We start from the raw sequence: 15,717 nt of genomic DNA, 5'->3' as shown, positions 1-15,717 counted from the left end.
GTTATGGTTATGACAGTTTCTAGCAGATTCCCCTGGCGCTTTCCCTATTTGGGGTTGGCCCTCCTGATACTAGATCGCCACTGTTTGCGATCGTACATCTTTGCTGGCGTTAAGCCTAGTATCGTCATGTCTTTGGTAATGGTTCTAGTCCAGAAGGCCTACCATCAACTTTTAATTAGCGATTCAATTGCGATGCAATTCAGTTTAGGTACCTAAATGTCACTTTGACACATAAGCTTTCCAGTTTAGTTTACATTCATTCCCACCATGAGGTAATATTGCAATATCACCTCATGGTCCGAATGAATGTATGAACTAAAACAGTTTGAGATTCTGTTTTGACGTCAACCTAAACTGGATCGCTCTAATGACGTGGGATGAAATAGCAAAGCAGTTCATTTTAAGTCGTCAATTGAATCGCAATATCAGTTCATGGTAGGCCCGCAGGTTGTTCATACCGGATATGTATTGTGCACAATAAGGCCAAGGGAATGATTTATTCTCATAAATGCATCTTTTTAATCACTATGGATGCACTAATGCAGAGAAAAAAACAATGGACTTACGATAATTACACAAAAATTATGTTACGTAAAGATTTAAATTACAATAACACTACCAGAGTGGCTAGCGAAAATTGATAATGGATTTGGAAATTTCAATAATCTAAGTGCAGCAACTCGAAATTGACTATGAGAAAGTTATAATAACTAGAAACTTTGGAAATTGATTAAATAGTAATACAGACAGTAACAATATTATAAATACAAAACTTTGTGTAGATGTTTCCCTTGAATACCGGACGATAACAGATTCACAAATACTATATATCATACGGAAATAATTATTATAACAATAGCAACTTACTTAATCAAACTCTGCGCACTCACGGAAACAACCACTTACTATGACGTATGACAAGAACTTCTACTTTGTATCTAGTGTTCGAATCTGTCTCTTCAAAGCTATACCTACACTATACGCCTTCATTTCAGTATAAGTTCAAAGGAAAATAGCACTTCTCAATTAAAAAATAAGACCAGAAATCAAATGAGGTTGTGTGGATTTCGTCGTAAGTCAATTGTCTTACCCGGTATTTCGTGCATGTTATAAAAATACAGACAGTCGACTTACTCGATACGCAAAGAGTTAATATTATGCATAATCGAATCATGATAGAGGTGTATGTACTGTATTGTTCGGACTTCATAAGTTAACTGCACGCATAAAAAGGCATAAAAGGCATTTATTTTCTCAAAATTGATTCCGTTAGAACTCTTTTTGATGTCATTTCTAATATACTAGATACTACTACCGCTTTGGAAACAAATAGCGCTCTGAAATAGAAGAAGTCTGTCATGTCTATTGCTATAAAATAATCATAATCTAGGCCCAGGCTGTCTGATCAATTACATATTCAGCTGTGGAGTAGTAGGATTTACGACAGAGCCATATTTAACAAAACATTTAAATGTATTTATAGATAATGCCAGAACAGTGGCTGCGACTTTATTATAAAAGTGTATACATTTACCCTTAAAGCTATTATGTATCTTATGAAGCCTACTAGAATAAGTTACAAGCAATCCCTTATTTCTAGTATTATATTAATGAAAATCACCATTAAGAGCAAAAAGGTGGCGATTTTTGTGAACGTATATTAAATGACCAGTCATAATATGTTTTTCTTTAAGTTTTTCTTTGAGTGACTGTCTATAACCAAGCTGATATATTGCACGAACAGCTCTGCAGCTTTTGCAGAGCAAACACTATATCAATGCCAGGACCATGACCCCACAGTACACCGTACGTGATAATGCTGTGAAAATAGCTAAAGAACACTAATCTAGCGGTACTCTCTAATCTATCTGCCGGCATATATATGTATGTGTAGTGTGGGAGCGAGAATGGGAGGTGCGGCTGGTGGCGGGAGAGGTTCGAGCGGGCGGCATAGCAGCGCTCCAGTGCCGGGTGAGCGGCACGCAAGCCCGCGCTGCACTCTGGTACCGACGAGACGAGCCGTTGCAGCTTTCACCACCTTCTCCAGGTGAACTGAACGATCGGACAGTGTGAGAGCACTGTACTGCTGGTTGAACGTTGCTTGCGATTTCCTATCACCACATTCCCGGTGAAGCCCTTGCCAGATTTATTTTGTCTATTTATTTATTCATTTAGATAGTTACACCAACAAACACATCATTATACAATTAAAAGAACATGAAAATTCCGGCCAAAAAAAAAGTACTATATTCGGATAGTAAAAAATGTTAGGAATTGTGTAGAATACACAATGACGTCCAATCTTTGGGCACAATGGTGTTCCGTAGTAATAAAATAATTAAAAAAAAAATCCTTTGCTGATAAAAATGTTGCAGTGTCACTATTAAAAGCATATCCAATCTTACGTTATGATATAATACTTGATAGTAAAACACAGTGGTAAGGTTGATGAATAGTGTTGGAAAAAAATATTTAGACATAAAATAAAAATTAAAAATATTTATCAAGTACTAAACAGCATTTATTTTGTTTGATCGCTATTACAAGGTAAGGGCAACATTACTAAGAAAAAATATTTTTTTATTATTTTATTACGACGTAACCATTGTGCGCACAGATTAGACGTCATAGTTAAAAATGATAGAAATTATGTATTCCATCCGAATATTGTACTTTTTTTTTCTGGCCGGCACTTTAATTTTTTGGTCCAAAATGAATGATGTCCTTTATGCAAGTACACAAGGGATAGTAAAATACGACATGTCTTTACAGGTGGAAACAACATTTACAATAGTACGAAAAGAATAACAAATTTAATCAATGAAACTTAATAAAATTAAAGAAATTAAGAGTTAAATAAAAATGATGATGAAAATTGACTTAATTACATTTCTATTATAAAAAAAGAGATTTATAAAATATACAACACTATAATAATTTACTTCTAATATTTAGACAACGACATATTTTTATTTCACATCACACAAATTAATTTACAAAGTTTTATTAAACACCTTTAGGTAAAACATAACAATATCGCTTAAAGTAATATTTGTGAAAATAATTATATAATCAATAATACAATTTAACTTACACAACTAAGATCTTAATACACTGGCCTTCAAAAGTATGTATCACACTTTTAAAATTGGGATAACGTTTTAAGTTCACAAGACATACTTTCGAAATAAAAAGGACTCCAAAGAGAATTTAATTTTGTACATTAAAACTTTATAGTCGGTAAGCTTTTTTTAAGAATTGGCTGAAAAAAAAACTTCAAAAACAAAACCATTCCTTTTTCAAAGTGGACGTTTCCGATTTACAATTTTACCATTCACATTTTTCTTTCTGTTTTAAATTTTTTTCAAGATCGATGGGTCTTGTTTTAAAAATTTATGCTAAAAAGCACATAACATTTATTTATCATGCCTCTTTCAGTTGAAGAATGTGCTCGGATCATGGCTTTTCTGGAACTAGGCATCAGTATGCGTTGCATTGCAATAATGGTGGGTGTGACGGTACGAACGGTCCAGAAGGTAAAGCGAAGGTACGAAGAGACTGGACACCATCTGAGGAGACCTTGTAATAGTAGACCCAGGTGTACCAGTGCCCGAGAAGATCGTTATATTATTTCCACTGTGTTAAGAAATCGCCACCAAAATGCAGTTGAAGTCCAGCAACAGCTACTTCAGACCCGGAGGGACTACATTAGTGACAGTACAGTGAGAAGAAAACTTGCTGAAGCAAATTTGAAACCCCGAAGACCAGCGAGTGGCCCAAAACTAGAGAGACAGCATCGAGTAGCGAGACTGCGATACGCCCGTGAACACATGCAGTGGAATGAAGAAGAATGGTCAAGAATTTTGTTTGCAGATGAGTCTCGATTCTCCCTTTACACTTCTGATGGAAGGCGAAGTGTTTACAGGCGACCTGGTGAGCGATACCTTCAAGCCTGCATCTCAGAAAGAGTCCAATACGGTGGAGGCAGTGTACATGTATGGGCTGGCATATCTTCAGAAGGTCGCACCGAGCTAGTAGCCATAGAAAATGGCACCCTAACTGGGCAAAGATATGCTCAAGAGATTCTCAATGAGTATGCAGGGCCGTATTTAGCAAATATGGGTGATGGATCGATGCTGATGCATGATAATGCCCGGCCACATACGGCTCATATCGTACAAGAGTATATTCAGGAGGTCGGTATCAGCGTGATGGCTTGGCCATCAAGAAGTTCTGATCTCAACCCGATTGAACACACCTGGGATGAGCTTGGGAGGCTAGTTGGAAATCGCAGACCACCACCAACTACCCTCAGGGTACTAAAGCAGGCCCTGGTAGAAGAATGGGAGAATATTCCCCAACATCGGCTCCGAAACCTAGTGTTCAGTATGCCAAACCGGCTCGAAGCTGTAATCAGAGCTCGAGGAGGCAATACCAGTTATTAAAAATTAAATAACATGTAATACATTTTTGTTGAATTTTTTTACTTTAAACTAAAAATGTTTCATTGTTTTATCTTTTTTAAGTTAAAAATGTTACTAATGTATTATTTTAGTTTCTAAGAATTAAAGCCTTTAAAATTTGCAACAAAACATTTTTAATCTTAAATCTCTACCTTCTATAGTTAAGAAAAAAATTTAATTTGAAAAGTGTTATACTTACTTTTGCAGGCCAGTGTAATTCAATGCAGTCGGTTTTAAGTTAATTGATATTAACCATATGAAAAACATCTATATCACGATTTTTTGCAGTGATATCATTATAAGAGCTCATAATTCTATTTGAGGTGTTTTTGCCAGGTGTGTTTACCTATATTTGTTCTGCTGATTGTTGGGCTGAAAATATTTTTGATAGCTAATCTTGGTCTATTTCTTGGGACTGTAAGGCTTTTTATGCGATTTTTAAGACATTCTGGGGATATGATTCTACCATGTATAATTTTTGTAACACACACAATTTTTTAACACATCAATTATTTTTCGTCTTATCTCCAACGATGAACTTTACGATATGACAGTGAGAAAGCGCTCACCTCGCGTTCTGATACCGTCATCCTCGCTAGGAGATCTAAGCGCCGCGATATCGAATGGTGTAGGATGTTTGGTTTTGTAGGTCAGTGTAGAGAGAATGATTATAAAAAATAAAGCTATGTTGCCAACAATTCTAAAGATATCGTCAGAAAAAATTTGTGTCTCAAATCGAGATTGGGCTTTACAAGTTAATAGAATGGCGCCGAAATGATTTCTAAGACGACAAAATTTTTTATTTATTTATTCAGGAACGAAACAGTCTTTTACAATAGTAAGGTTACAAATGTACATACTAGAAGACAAAACAGTTCCATAAATTAAATACTAATTATGTTCACAATGGAGAATTATGAAAAAATAACAAAGATATTTTAGACTAAAAGTGAAAACCTACAAAATTGCAACAAACAAAACGAAAATTTAAACAGCTATAAGAGTATAGTTCAGGACAGAATAACAATGATTTTATTATTTAGAGTTAACTATATTTTATGCTTTAACTCCTTAAAAATTCCATCTATTGTCTCCTCTCGAGTTGATAACACTTCTCTGACTGCCACACCGTTAGTAGCAGTCCCTTGCAAATATGGGAAAACGTTCGTGCTGATAGTTGATTTGCAACAGTGCTTCAAATGTTGACGATTTCTTCTGTGGCACCTGCCTTTCGCCTTGGTGATAAAGACCATGGGAACTGTCTGAAAAATTTGTCTTCTCCAGTGTTGACGTGGAATCTTCCTGAAGACAATTCTTCCAACTGATCACAGAAGTGCACGTTGATATATAGACGCTTAGATGTTGATACAGATTCTGGCAGTTAGAGATGTAAACTCGAATACATATGACAAAGGGACCACAGTTGAAATAGCTTTAAGAACACCACAGAATACGCAAACATGTGTCTTAGTTGAGTTAAATTGGACTAAATTATTCCGGCATACTGAGATTTTGCATGCATAATCTCGATTTCAGACACGAGATTGCTACAGTTTTTCTCGAAGTTTTCACGAGAGAAAGACTAGATATGCATGGTTGGTGCATAAAACATTCTTATGCTATCTCTGCAATGAATGTTGCTAAACTGCAACATATCATTGCTATGCAGAAGAAATGGTGTACGGTATTGCAAATAGCCTTGCAGTACACCAGAATGGGTTTTAAGACAGAGCATTCTCTATCAATAAAATCCTTCATAAAATCAGATAAAAGTTGGTGCTCCGATCGCATAGCTTCTAGGGAAGCCCCATTTTTGAATTTGTCTTTTGTTATGTAAAACTTACCGCAAACGTCTCTCCATTTTACTCAACAGGTTTCGTCCATTTATGAGTGAGATGTACAAGATGATCACCAGCTGCTCCATCGTATTGCTAGGTATCTCTCAATCTGGTACTTGATATTCAGCATCCCAAGAACTTGATATTTCAAAATCATGGTTTTGGAGAAAAGGGTGGTTACAGCAATGGTAAGGGGTAGGTTGATGATCCCGCGCACAGTCCATAGGTATCGGGTGTAATAAAGTCGACCATAATTTTGGGACTACGCCTGTTGATTAGAACAGCTGGTAAAATAACACAGCATAATCGGGGGAATGAGATAAGAATGATCTCAAGCGCATTTTTCAACTATAATTAATTGCGTTAGAGATAAAATGAATATCTATAAGATTGTAAATTAAAAAGAACATCTTTGAAATTTCCACTATAAAAGAAAACTTTTGTAGAATCGAATACCCTTTCATGGAGTAAGAACATAAAACAATACCCTTAGTTCGTGTAGTCGCAACGCCTTATTAATCGGACACAGTAATATTAATTAAAGCTATAAGTCATGAGGGTGTGCGGGTGTTGCGGAGGGTTGGGGGGCTGTGGGACAGAGGAGAAGTACGGTAACTCACGTCAAACTTGAATGATGGCGCCGCTCTCTTTAACCTTCCCGTAGAGAATTATCTCTGCAAGGAAATTTTGCTTATATAATTTTGTTTTTGCTACAAATTGCCTTTTTATTATGTGCGAATGGTCGCTACTCACTTAAAACGAATCAAATGAGATGTCAATTTAAGAATTACATTGTATAATTTATTTATATCTTCTGTTCAAATTATTTTTTTTTTATATATAACATATTTACTTCCATGACTCGGAAATAAATTACCATCTTCATCATAAAAATGCTTGCACCTACCGGGATTCGCACCCAGGAAGTCTAACTTCGTCGGGACGTCAATTATTAAATTTATTTACGTAGAATAAAAAGAGTTACGTTATGAATATAAAAAATGGATTTTGGTCATAAAGACTATGAGGGACAACTACAACTTCACCGCTATCTGAGGGAGTCGCTTCTTAAGGAGGCAGAGAAAAAGCGGGAAATAATTAAAGAAAAAAAATATTGCGAGTAGCAATAACAATTTAGCCTCGCAATCAAATTTACCGTTACCAGGTAGATAACGTTATATTCTACTATACTATACTAAACTATTCATAAACTGCCGACTATATGTGCATGCGTTATATCATGTATATTTTTTTTTATATATTTATTAATAAAAAAACAAATTTTACATTGCGGTTTCAAAGCAATAAAAACCACTGAGGTTTGTACAATTGCTAAATTAAGTCTACACCAACAGAGTTAAATTAATAAAAGAAAAAATAGTTCACAATCGTTTGAAACTTAGCTATACATTATAATTATACAAATAAATGTAAAAGTACTTGATACAATTAATAGTTAAGCACGATAAGTTGATCGGTGGTCAGTCAAGTCTTAAAAAGTATTTTTTTTTAATTCTGTTTTAAATTAGTCTCACTCAACGAGTCGGTCAATTTAATAGTAACCTTTACATTTCTCACTGAAATACTGACAGCTTATGTTGTTAAGACTCATCACTACATATTTAAAAACAAAGTTCACGCTGCATCTGTCTGTTCGCAATAAACTCAAAATAATAATGTACTAAACTGGTTTAAACGCGGTTTTCACTAAAATAGGGGTAATTAATGTGAATTGAATTAACTGTACTTGGGTCTTATCATGGGAATTTAAATTTTATTAAATTTCAATAGACAGCTGTTTAATTATAATTAATTTACTTAATGAACAGTGTAAATTAAATTGATATCATCTTGCTGTAAGAAACAATAATTTTTAAGACTAATGACTTTGTATTTCTAGGTCTTCGTATGAGAGTATGTTATGTGCTAAAAATAGTAAAAGAAATGACCCAGTATAGATCCTTGATTAACGCCAGACTGATTGTACTAAAGGATGAAATGTAGCCAATAAGCATTACAGTTTGATGTCTTCTTTCAAGATGTCACAAAACCAGCTTAAAAGATTTACCCCTTCACCCATTGGTGTAAATTTTTCTTAAAAATACCAAAAGGTCAACTTTGTAAAATGCTTTGCATAAGTACACCATTTACCATTTTGTATGTAATAATATTTGACACCGTAGTTCGGGACTTGACAATCCATATTGTGCCCTTTAATCTTCCGTCAATACAGTAACATAATGATGTAGGTAAGAATATGAGTGTGATGAATGACATTGTGAAACAAACAGTACTGACCGTAGATTCGCGGTACCTGGTGGCGGGTGACACGCTGTTGATACGCGATGTGACCGCGGCGGACGCGGGCGAGTACAGCTGCGCCGTGCGAAACGAGCTCACCGGGCACACGCGCCGTGCGCCTCCCTCCGTGCTCACTGTACTGGGTTAGTACTGCACTTTATATGGAGTATTGCTATCATATCTGGTCTGGCGCATCCCAGTATCAGCTCGAACCATTTAAACGCTTTCTAAAGGCCAGCAACGCTCCTATGTTTCCTTAAATGTAGGCAACGGTGATGACTCAACATGGTCCATACGCTCGTTTGTCCTCCTGGGAGAGACCCGGGCTGTAAGAGGTTCATTTCCCTGTTGTTGCATTTATTTGATTCTGCCTTCTATCCGGTGATCTAACTATATATGCAACTCACGTACTTCATTTCATATAATCTGATATTGTTTTGTATCACGTGTTGCTATGGTCGTCTATGGTTAATATACATAATGTTTTATTATTGGTAGTAAATAAAAGCCCAAATTTAAATACTTATTTAAATTGTAGGTATATTCGAATTTTATTTTTGCTATTATTTAATACCAGTGGGATGCACCTATTGCTGCCATGAAGCAGTAATGTTTAAGCATTACTGCGTGTTTCGGTCTGCACCGTAGCTAGTGAAATTACTGGGCATATGAGATTTAACATCTTATGTCTCAAGGTGACAAGAGCAATTATAGTGCTGCTCAGAATTTTTGGGTTTTTCAAGAATCCGGAGCGGCATTGCATTGTTATGGACAGGGCCATCAATTGCCATCAGCTGAACGTCCTGCTCTCTCATTCCTTACTGTCATAAAAAAATGGTTCCAAGTTTGGTATAGCCTCACAGACTTACGAGTATGCTGGGTAGGTACGTGTATTTTTTTTAATGTTGTAAATGCCCTAAAGAGAAGGAATAGAAGTAATAAATTTTCGTGTTCAGTCATACTCCATACTCGTAGCACTAAGATTATAATGTTGGCACGGCACCTCGCTCACAGCTCACAACATACTGTTTCTACTTTACCAAACTAGACAACTTGATCCAGACCATTTATATAATGTTAGTGCACTTTAGATATTATAGAAAACATTTTTTCATTTTATCTCTAGGTTATAATATATAAACGAGCTTTGAATTTTTTGAACCAACAAAATATCACTTATGACAACGTTTTTGAGAAAAGGATCGCTGCTGGTATAATATTCGGATATTAAACTACTATATATCTGATTGAAATATTCAATCCCTCCCTTCAACATTGTACCATACAATGCTCTTATTAATACAAGATACACTTTTATGTTAATGTCCCAGTCACTGTTAAGGCATTATCTATAAATAAATTTAAATGTGTTATAATAAAAATGGCTCTGTCGTAAATCCTACTAATCCACAGCTGAGACCAGATAATGATTCTTTATATAATAACAATAACAGTGCAATATTGTATATTTTATTAAAAACAGCGAAAAAATAATACTGGGAGAGTTTCTTGCACCGCTGCTTCTCTCTCACAGCGCCATTTGTTTCCGAAGCAGTGGTAGTGTTAAAAATGACATCAAACAGAATTCTAAAGAACTCAATTTGGAGAAAATAAATGCCTTTTACGCCTTTATACATAATGCTAGGGCTGCTGCTTCAACTGCCGAAGACAGCAATCGTCGCAAGATTGTCAGTGTCATTGGTGGTGTCAATGGTATATTGTTATGGGGCAGTGCAGCCGATATTAATACCATCTTTGTGCTGCAGAAGAGGGCTATTCGCGCGATTTATAACCTAGGTCCTACAGAATCATTAAGAGAAAAATTTAAACATTTTGACTGTTGCTTCTCAATACATTTTTGATAATGTTCTGTATGTTCATAAGCACATTGAGGAATTTTCTAGAAACTGTGACATTCATAATGTTAACACGAGGAACAAACATAACCTTGTTATGCCTACTACTCGGAAAATGGGAAAGGTTACTATAGCGTAAACGATTTTCTTAATGACACCACAGACTGGGAATAAAGCGAACACCCTCAGGCTCTTTAAATTAAAAATTTTTATTGTAGGATATCACATTGCAATCCTTATTTTAATTTAAAAAAAAAGCCCGCTGAGTTTCTTGCGCCCATTCTTCTCAGGTCTGAGGCAGTCTCTTTTGAATGGGTGGTAGTTTTTGACGTTCAATAAGTGATTTTAAATCCTATTTTGAATATTGCTGGCAGCTATTTCGGTCAGTGGATCAGGAAAGGAGGACAAACGATCACCCACCTGGTCCAGGGTCCACCTGGTTTTAAGTGATCACCGCCGCCCACATTCTCTTGCAACACCAGAGGAATTACAGGAGCCTTTTTTTGAAAGTACCCATATCGTATCGTCCCGGAAACACCGCACAAGTAAGCTCATTCCACAGCTTTGTAGTACGTGGAAGAAACCCCCTTGAAGAGCGCCCAATGGAGGATCGCCTCACATCCAAGTGGTTTGCTTGAAAGGATTTGAAAGAGTTCGTTGTTTTTGGAAATACAATTAAGTTTTCTACTTTATCGCAGATGGAGCGTCTAGCAGCGCTCCCCGCCTTGCGTCCGCCTCACGACACCTGACCGTGACGAGCGCCCGTGACGTCACGTGTCTGCCGTGCGCCGCCACTGACTATCCGCCACCTCATTATACGTAACTATTATATTATATTCACATACTATATATTCATATTCACATTTTTTTTTGTCAAAAACCTCTTCTATAGAATATAAGGTGTTTTGAAGAAGCCAACTGTGTAAGGATATTCTAAATCTTGAAAAGCGTATAACATCTTAAATGAATCAGGTTATAATAATTCATCATTCATTCAAGGAGCAGTGAATTTTACGCAGACACTGAAATGTATCAGCTCACTTTACATTAGTGACGCGTCCTGCGTCTCTTTTTTTTTATAATTTCGAATCCCGAAATTATGGTTGTTAACGTGCAAATATAAACCTAATTTATTATTTATACATCCTGAAAGCTAAGTAGAACTAGTGGGAGGCTCCTTTGCACAGGATGCCGGCTAGATTATGGGTACCACAATGGCGCCTATTTCTGCCGTGAAACAGTAATGTGTAAGCATTACTGTGTTTCGGTCTGAAGGGCGCCGTAGCTAGTGAAATTACTGGGCAAATGAGACTTAACATCTTATGTCTCAAGGTGACGAGCGCAATTGTACTGCCACTCAGAATTTTTGAGTTTTTTCAAGAATCCTGAGCGGCACTGTATTGTAATGGGCAAGGCGTATCAATTACCATCAGCTGAATGTCCTGCTCGTCTCGTCCCTTATTATCATAAAAAAAAACTAGATAATTGAAATCAAAATATCTAAAGAAGTGAAACGGGGAGACCCCTTATCATCTTTGTATAATTTCAATTTGGTTAGCCACACTTGATTTCAAAGCGTGATTTAATTTTCGAGTCAAACGTGATCGTATACAAAACGTAACCAAAATACAAATTAAATGTATAACTTCAAATGCGATCAAGATGCAATTCTACTCGCGAAGACCGCTTAAACCTTACGAGGAATAGACTGGTCGGTGAGCTGTTCCAAGCGTGCATCTATAGTTGGGGCATTACAAACTGAGTCATTAAACAATACGTCAAAGGGATGTGACAATGCCACACAACTCATGCCACACAACTCATTATCGATAAAGGGATACCGCTCGGACGCAGGTAGCTGATGACTAATGCAATAAGGTCAAATGTAGGTGTTTGTGAAAATTGTGGTATAATTGTCATTAGACTTTCATAAGCGAACCATGGACGCATTATTCTCCATCTTAACTTTGCTAAAAATAAAGGGCGATATTATCACACAAACTCGTACGGTTATTCATAATGTGTTAACAGTGTTTAATGAATTGAAAAGTGACCCGGTAACAATATCTTCTCTAAATTTAAATAAACCACGAGATATTACGGCGCATCTTTGTGGAGTTAGTACGTCTTTATATATACAGCGTGTCCCAAAGTTATGGCACATGAAGGGGAAGTACCTTAAATATCGAAGATAATAAAAATCTTGAATGATTTCATTCATTCATTCTTTTGAGTCCGCTGCCTGTTGATTTTCTTATAATTTTTTGGTGAATACTCGATATGATATGGCACAATTCTGTTTGTAACTCGCCCACGTTCTCGTATCGTTTTTTGTATAGCATATCTTTCACGTATCCCCAAAAGAAGAGATCTAATGGTGTAAGGTCCGGGGATCTGGCCGGCCATCTAATCGGTGCATTCGTACCAATCCAAGTAGGAAAACATTCATTTTACGTTGTTCCTTTCTTTTAAATACTATGTTACTTAAGAAGAGTTATTAGTTTTTGGCCATTCTTTCGATTGGCATTATAAAGGTAGGGGTGTTTTTTTTACATTTCAGTCGGTTCGATTCCCAGACGAGATAAGTAATTTTTAGAAAATCTTTGAATGCAGAAGTACTCTTCGATATTTAAGGTACTTTCCCTTCATGTCCCATAACTTTGGGACACCCTGTATAGTCTAATGGCTCGCGTCTCGCAATCGAGTTAAAATAAAATGGAGATTTCGTTTCCGTATAATTCACGAGTGACTCAAAACGAAATACAGTCCGTGTCCGCAATATAACTATGAAACCTATCCTAGTCGTGTTTATTATTAGAATGGACACGATATTATGCATTTTTACCAAAAAAATCTAGTTTTTTTAATTATAATGGCTCTCAGGCATAATTTACTTTATTCTTTTTGAATATATTTCTTGGCCTTAATTGTCCATGATCTTCTACTAACTTCAAATAATTGTACAGAATAATTTTGAAGTATAATTTCTTAAGAATCGTTGTGCTTTGAAACTCGATGAAACGAAAAAGCGAGGCGATAGAGGCGCCGTTGCCAGCTATTATTTATACAACTATCATTTTGACCGACGCGTCAAATTATAATTTCAACAAAATGAATATATAGGGTAGACCCTCGAGAACGAATTTTGGATCATTTTTGAAATCCAAGATGGCCGCCACGGAAAATTATGATTCAACAATATGAATATCGTATCCGAGGTTCTCGAGGGTTTAAAGAACGAATTTTGGATCATTTTTTAGCAGTTAGTAAAGTGATGTGCCTGTATTCAGTTGGTACCGTGAGGAGCAGGGTCGGCTGCAGCCCGTAGAAGCTACGGCGTCGGGTCCTGTTTGGTTTTGGGGAGGCGGCGCAGCGCTGTGTGTCACCTCCGCAGCGGCCGGCGTCCAACACACGACCGGCGCTTGGCTGTGCAAGGCATACAACGTGTTCGGAGACGCCACTGCACAGCTCCGGCTTGAAGTAGATGACGACTTATCCGTCTCTCTTGCACCCAATCTTCTGGTATTTTTTTATTGATAATGTCTGACAATCCTATAACTCACATAAAAACCGTCAAAAAGTCATCATATTCATTTTTCATAATTGAACCCTTCAGAATTTGTTTTGATGTCTACTACATTACACTGCTCCGGATACAGATAACCATCTAAGAGAGATACTAATATATAATAGTTATTCTGTAAATGCTAAAAATATTAAGCCCTAGCTATATCATCTTGATATTCCAAGTTGTGTCATATATCATTTAACATGTTCTGCAGTTAAGTAGTAAAATTTATTGCAGAGAGATCATTTTTAATTACTCTAAACAATTTGTTATGTTCTTAAAGAAATAACCCTCACTCCTAGGATTAATACACAAATAAAACTTGAAAACAAAATTTTATGAACGATGCGGGACTCGAACCCCATGACCTCTGGCGTTCTGTGCCAGTGCTCTGCCAACTGAGCTAACCGTTCGAGAGACGTATCGTCATAAAATCTTGTATGCTTTGTTCAAATCTCAGGTTGTGCTTTCAAAAAATTTGTTTTCAAATTTTATTTGTGTGTTAATCCTAGAAGTGATGGTTATCACCTTAAAAACATAACAAATTGTTTAGATTTTCAAGAGCGACATCTCAAGTCAATTTCCAAATATGCAAATATTGGGATTTAGCAGGCTATCAACTGTAAAGTAGATCCTGTAGTCAGTTGGCACAAACGCCAGAGGACCACCACACGTCCAGATGGTGGGGATGATATAATAACTTGTGGCGTGTTGTGCGAAGGTGGAATTCGGCGGCAGGACCCAAGTGAAACAGCTCTTCAGATTACTTCCCATGATAAATGCGGTAGGAAACACACAATGAAGCGATGGATCTATATGTTCTATATGAGAGCGACTTGGGCGGCGATTCGATACTAATCAGTCACTCAATAAACACTCCGTTATCAGGTAGGTGAGGCTGGTAGCATAGTGCGTCTCAACTGCACCGTAAGTGCCCCAGGCGCAACCCTGCAGTGGCTCCACAATGGGGCTCCACTTCCCGGAGCCTCGGGCACCACACTAGTGCTGAGGGGCTTGGCACGCTCACATGCAGGGATGTACCAGTGTGTGGCGCGAGACGGCCTGCGTAGTGCACAGGCTTCAGCTGAAATAAGACTTGGAGGTGAGTAATCTTATATCTTTAACCGAGAAATTCTAGTATATATATATATAAAATCTGAATCTTGGAAACGGCTCCAACGATTTTCATAAAATTTAGTACACAGGGGCGATAAATCGATCTACATAGGTTTCAATTTAAGAAAATGTAGTTTTATCCGTATCTTAATGAGAAACAGTTACAAGAACATTACAATACAAAGGCAAATTTATAATTAATAATAGCTCAGATGATCCGGAAAGCAGGAGACCCCGGTTCGAATCCAGATGTTCCTAATTTCTTTTTTTTTAAATCTTTAAAAATCCGGTCAAGGCTCGGTGGTCTAGGTACTTTAGAATGATATCAAGCTATAGCTTCTAGCTGTATTTATAAAGTTACATAACTGAAACAACAATGTGCTTTACTCATCACGATATTTCCGGAACCATCAGGTACAGAGTTTCTATTTTACTTATTTTCATAGCGTTATGTCGTATGGAATTATACTATGGGGTAGTGCAGCGGAAGTCAATAATATCTTCATACTTCAAAAAAGAGCTGTACGTGCCATATACCAAATAAGCCCACCAGAATCTCTAAGGGAAAAATTCAA

General features: G+C 36.8%; 1 protein-coding gene across 1 annotated transcript in view; it reads left to right on the top strand.

Annotated features, from left to right (window-relative positions):
* The window catches only part of LOC126968687 (cell adhesion molecule Dscam2-like), a 41,599-nt gene that overhangs the window by 10,795 nt on the left and 15,087 nt on the right, over nt 1–15,717 (top strand). The window contains exons 5-9 of the mRNA XM_050813739.1: nt 1,895–2,047; nt 8,605–8,745; nt 11,157–11,277; nt 13,749–13,980; nt 14,915–15,128. Of these exons, the coding sequence (XP_050669696.1) occupies nt 1,895–2,047; nt 8,605–8,745; nt 11,157–11,277; nt 13,749–13,980; nt 14,915–15,128 (861 nt within the window). The remainder of the gene's footprint in view (nt 1–1,894; nt 2,048–8,604; nt 8,746–11,156; nt 11,278–13,748; nt 13,981–14,914; nt 15,129–15,717) is intronic.

Source organism: Leptidea sinapis, chromosome 16 (genome assembly GCF_905404315.1).
Source record: "Leptidea sinapis chromosome 16, ilLepSina1.1, whole genome shotgun sequence".
NCBI classification, from domain to species: Eukaryota; Metazoa; Arthropoda; class Insecta; order Lepidoptera; family Pieridae; genus Leptidea; species Leptidea sinapis.
Note: the sequence above shows the minus strand (reverse complement) of the source record. Positions and strands in the feature narration are given on the sequence as shown.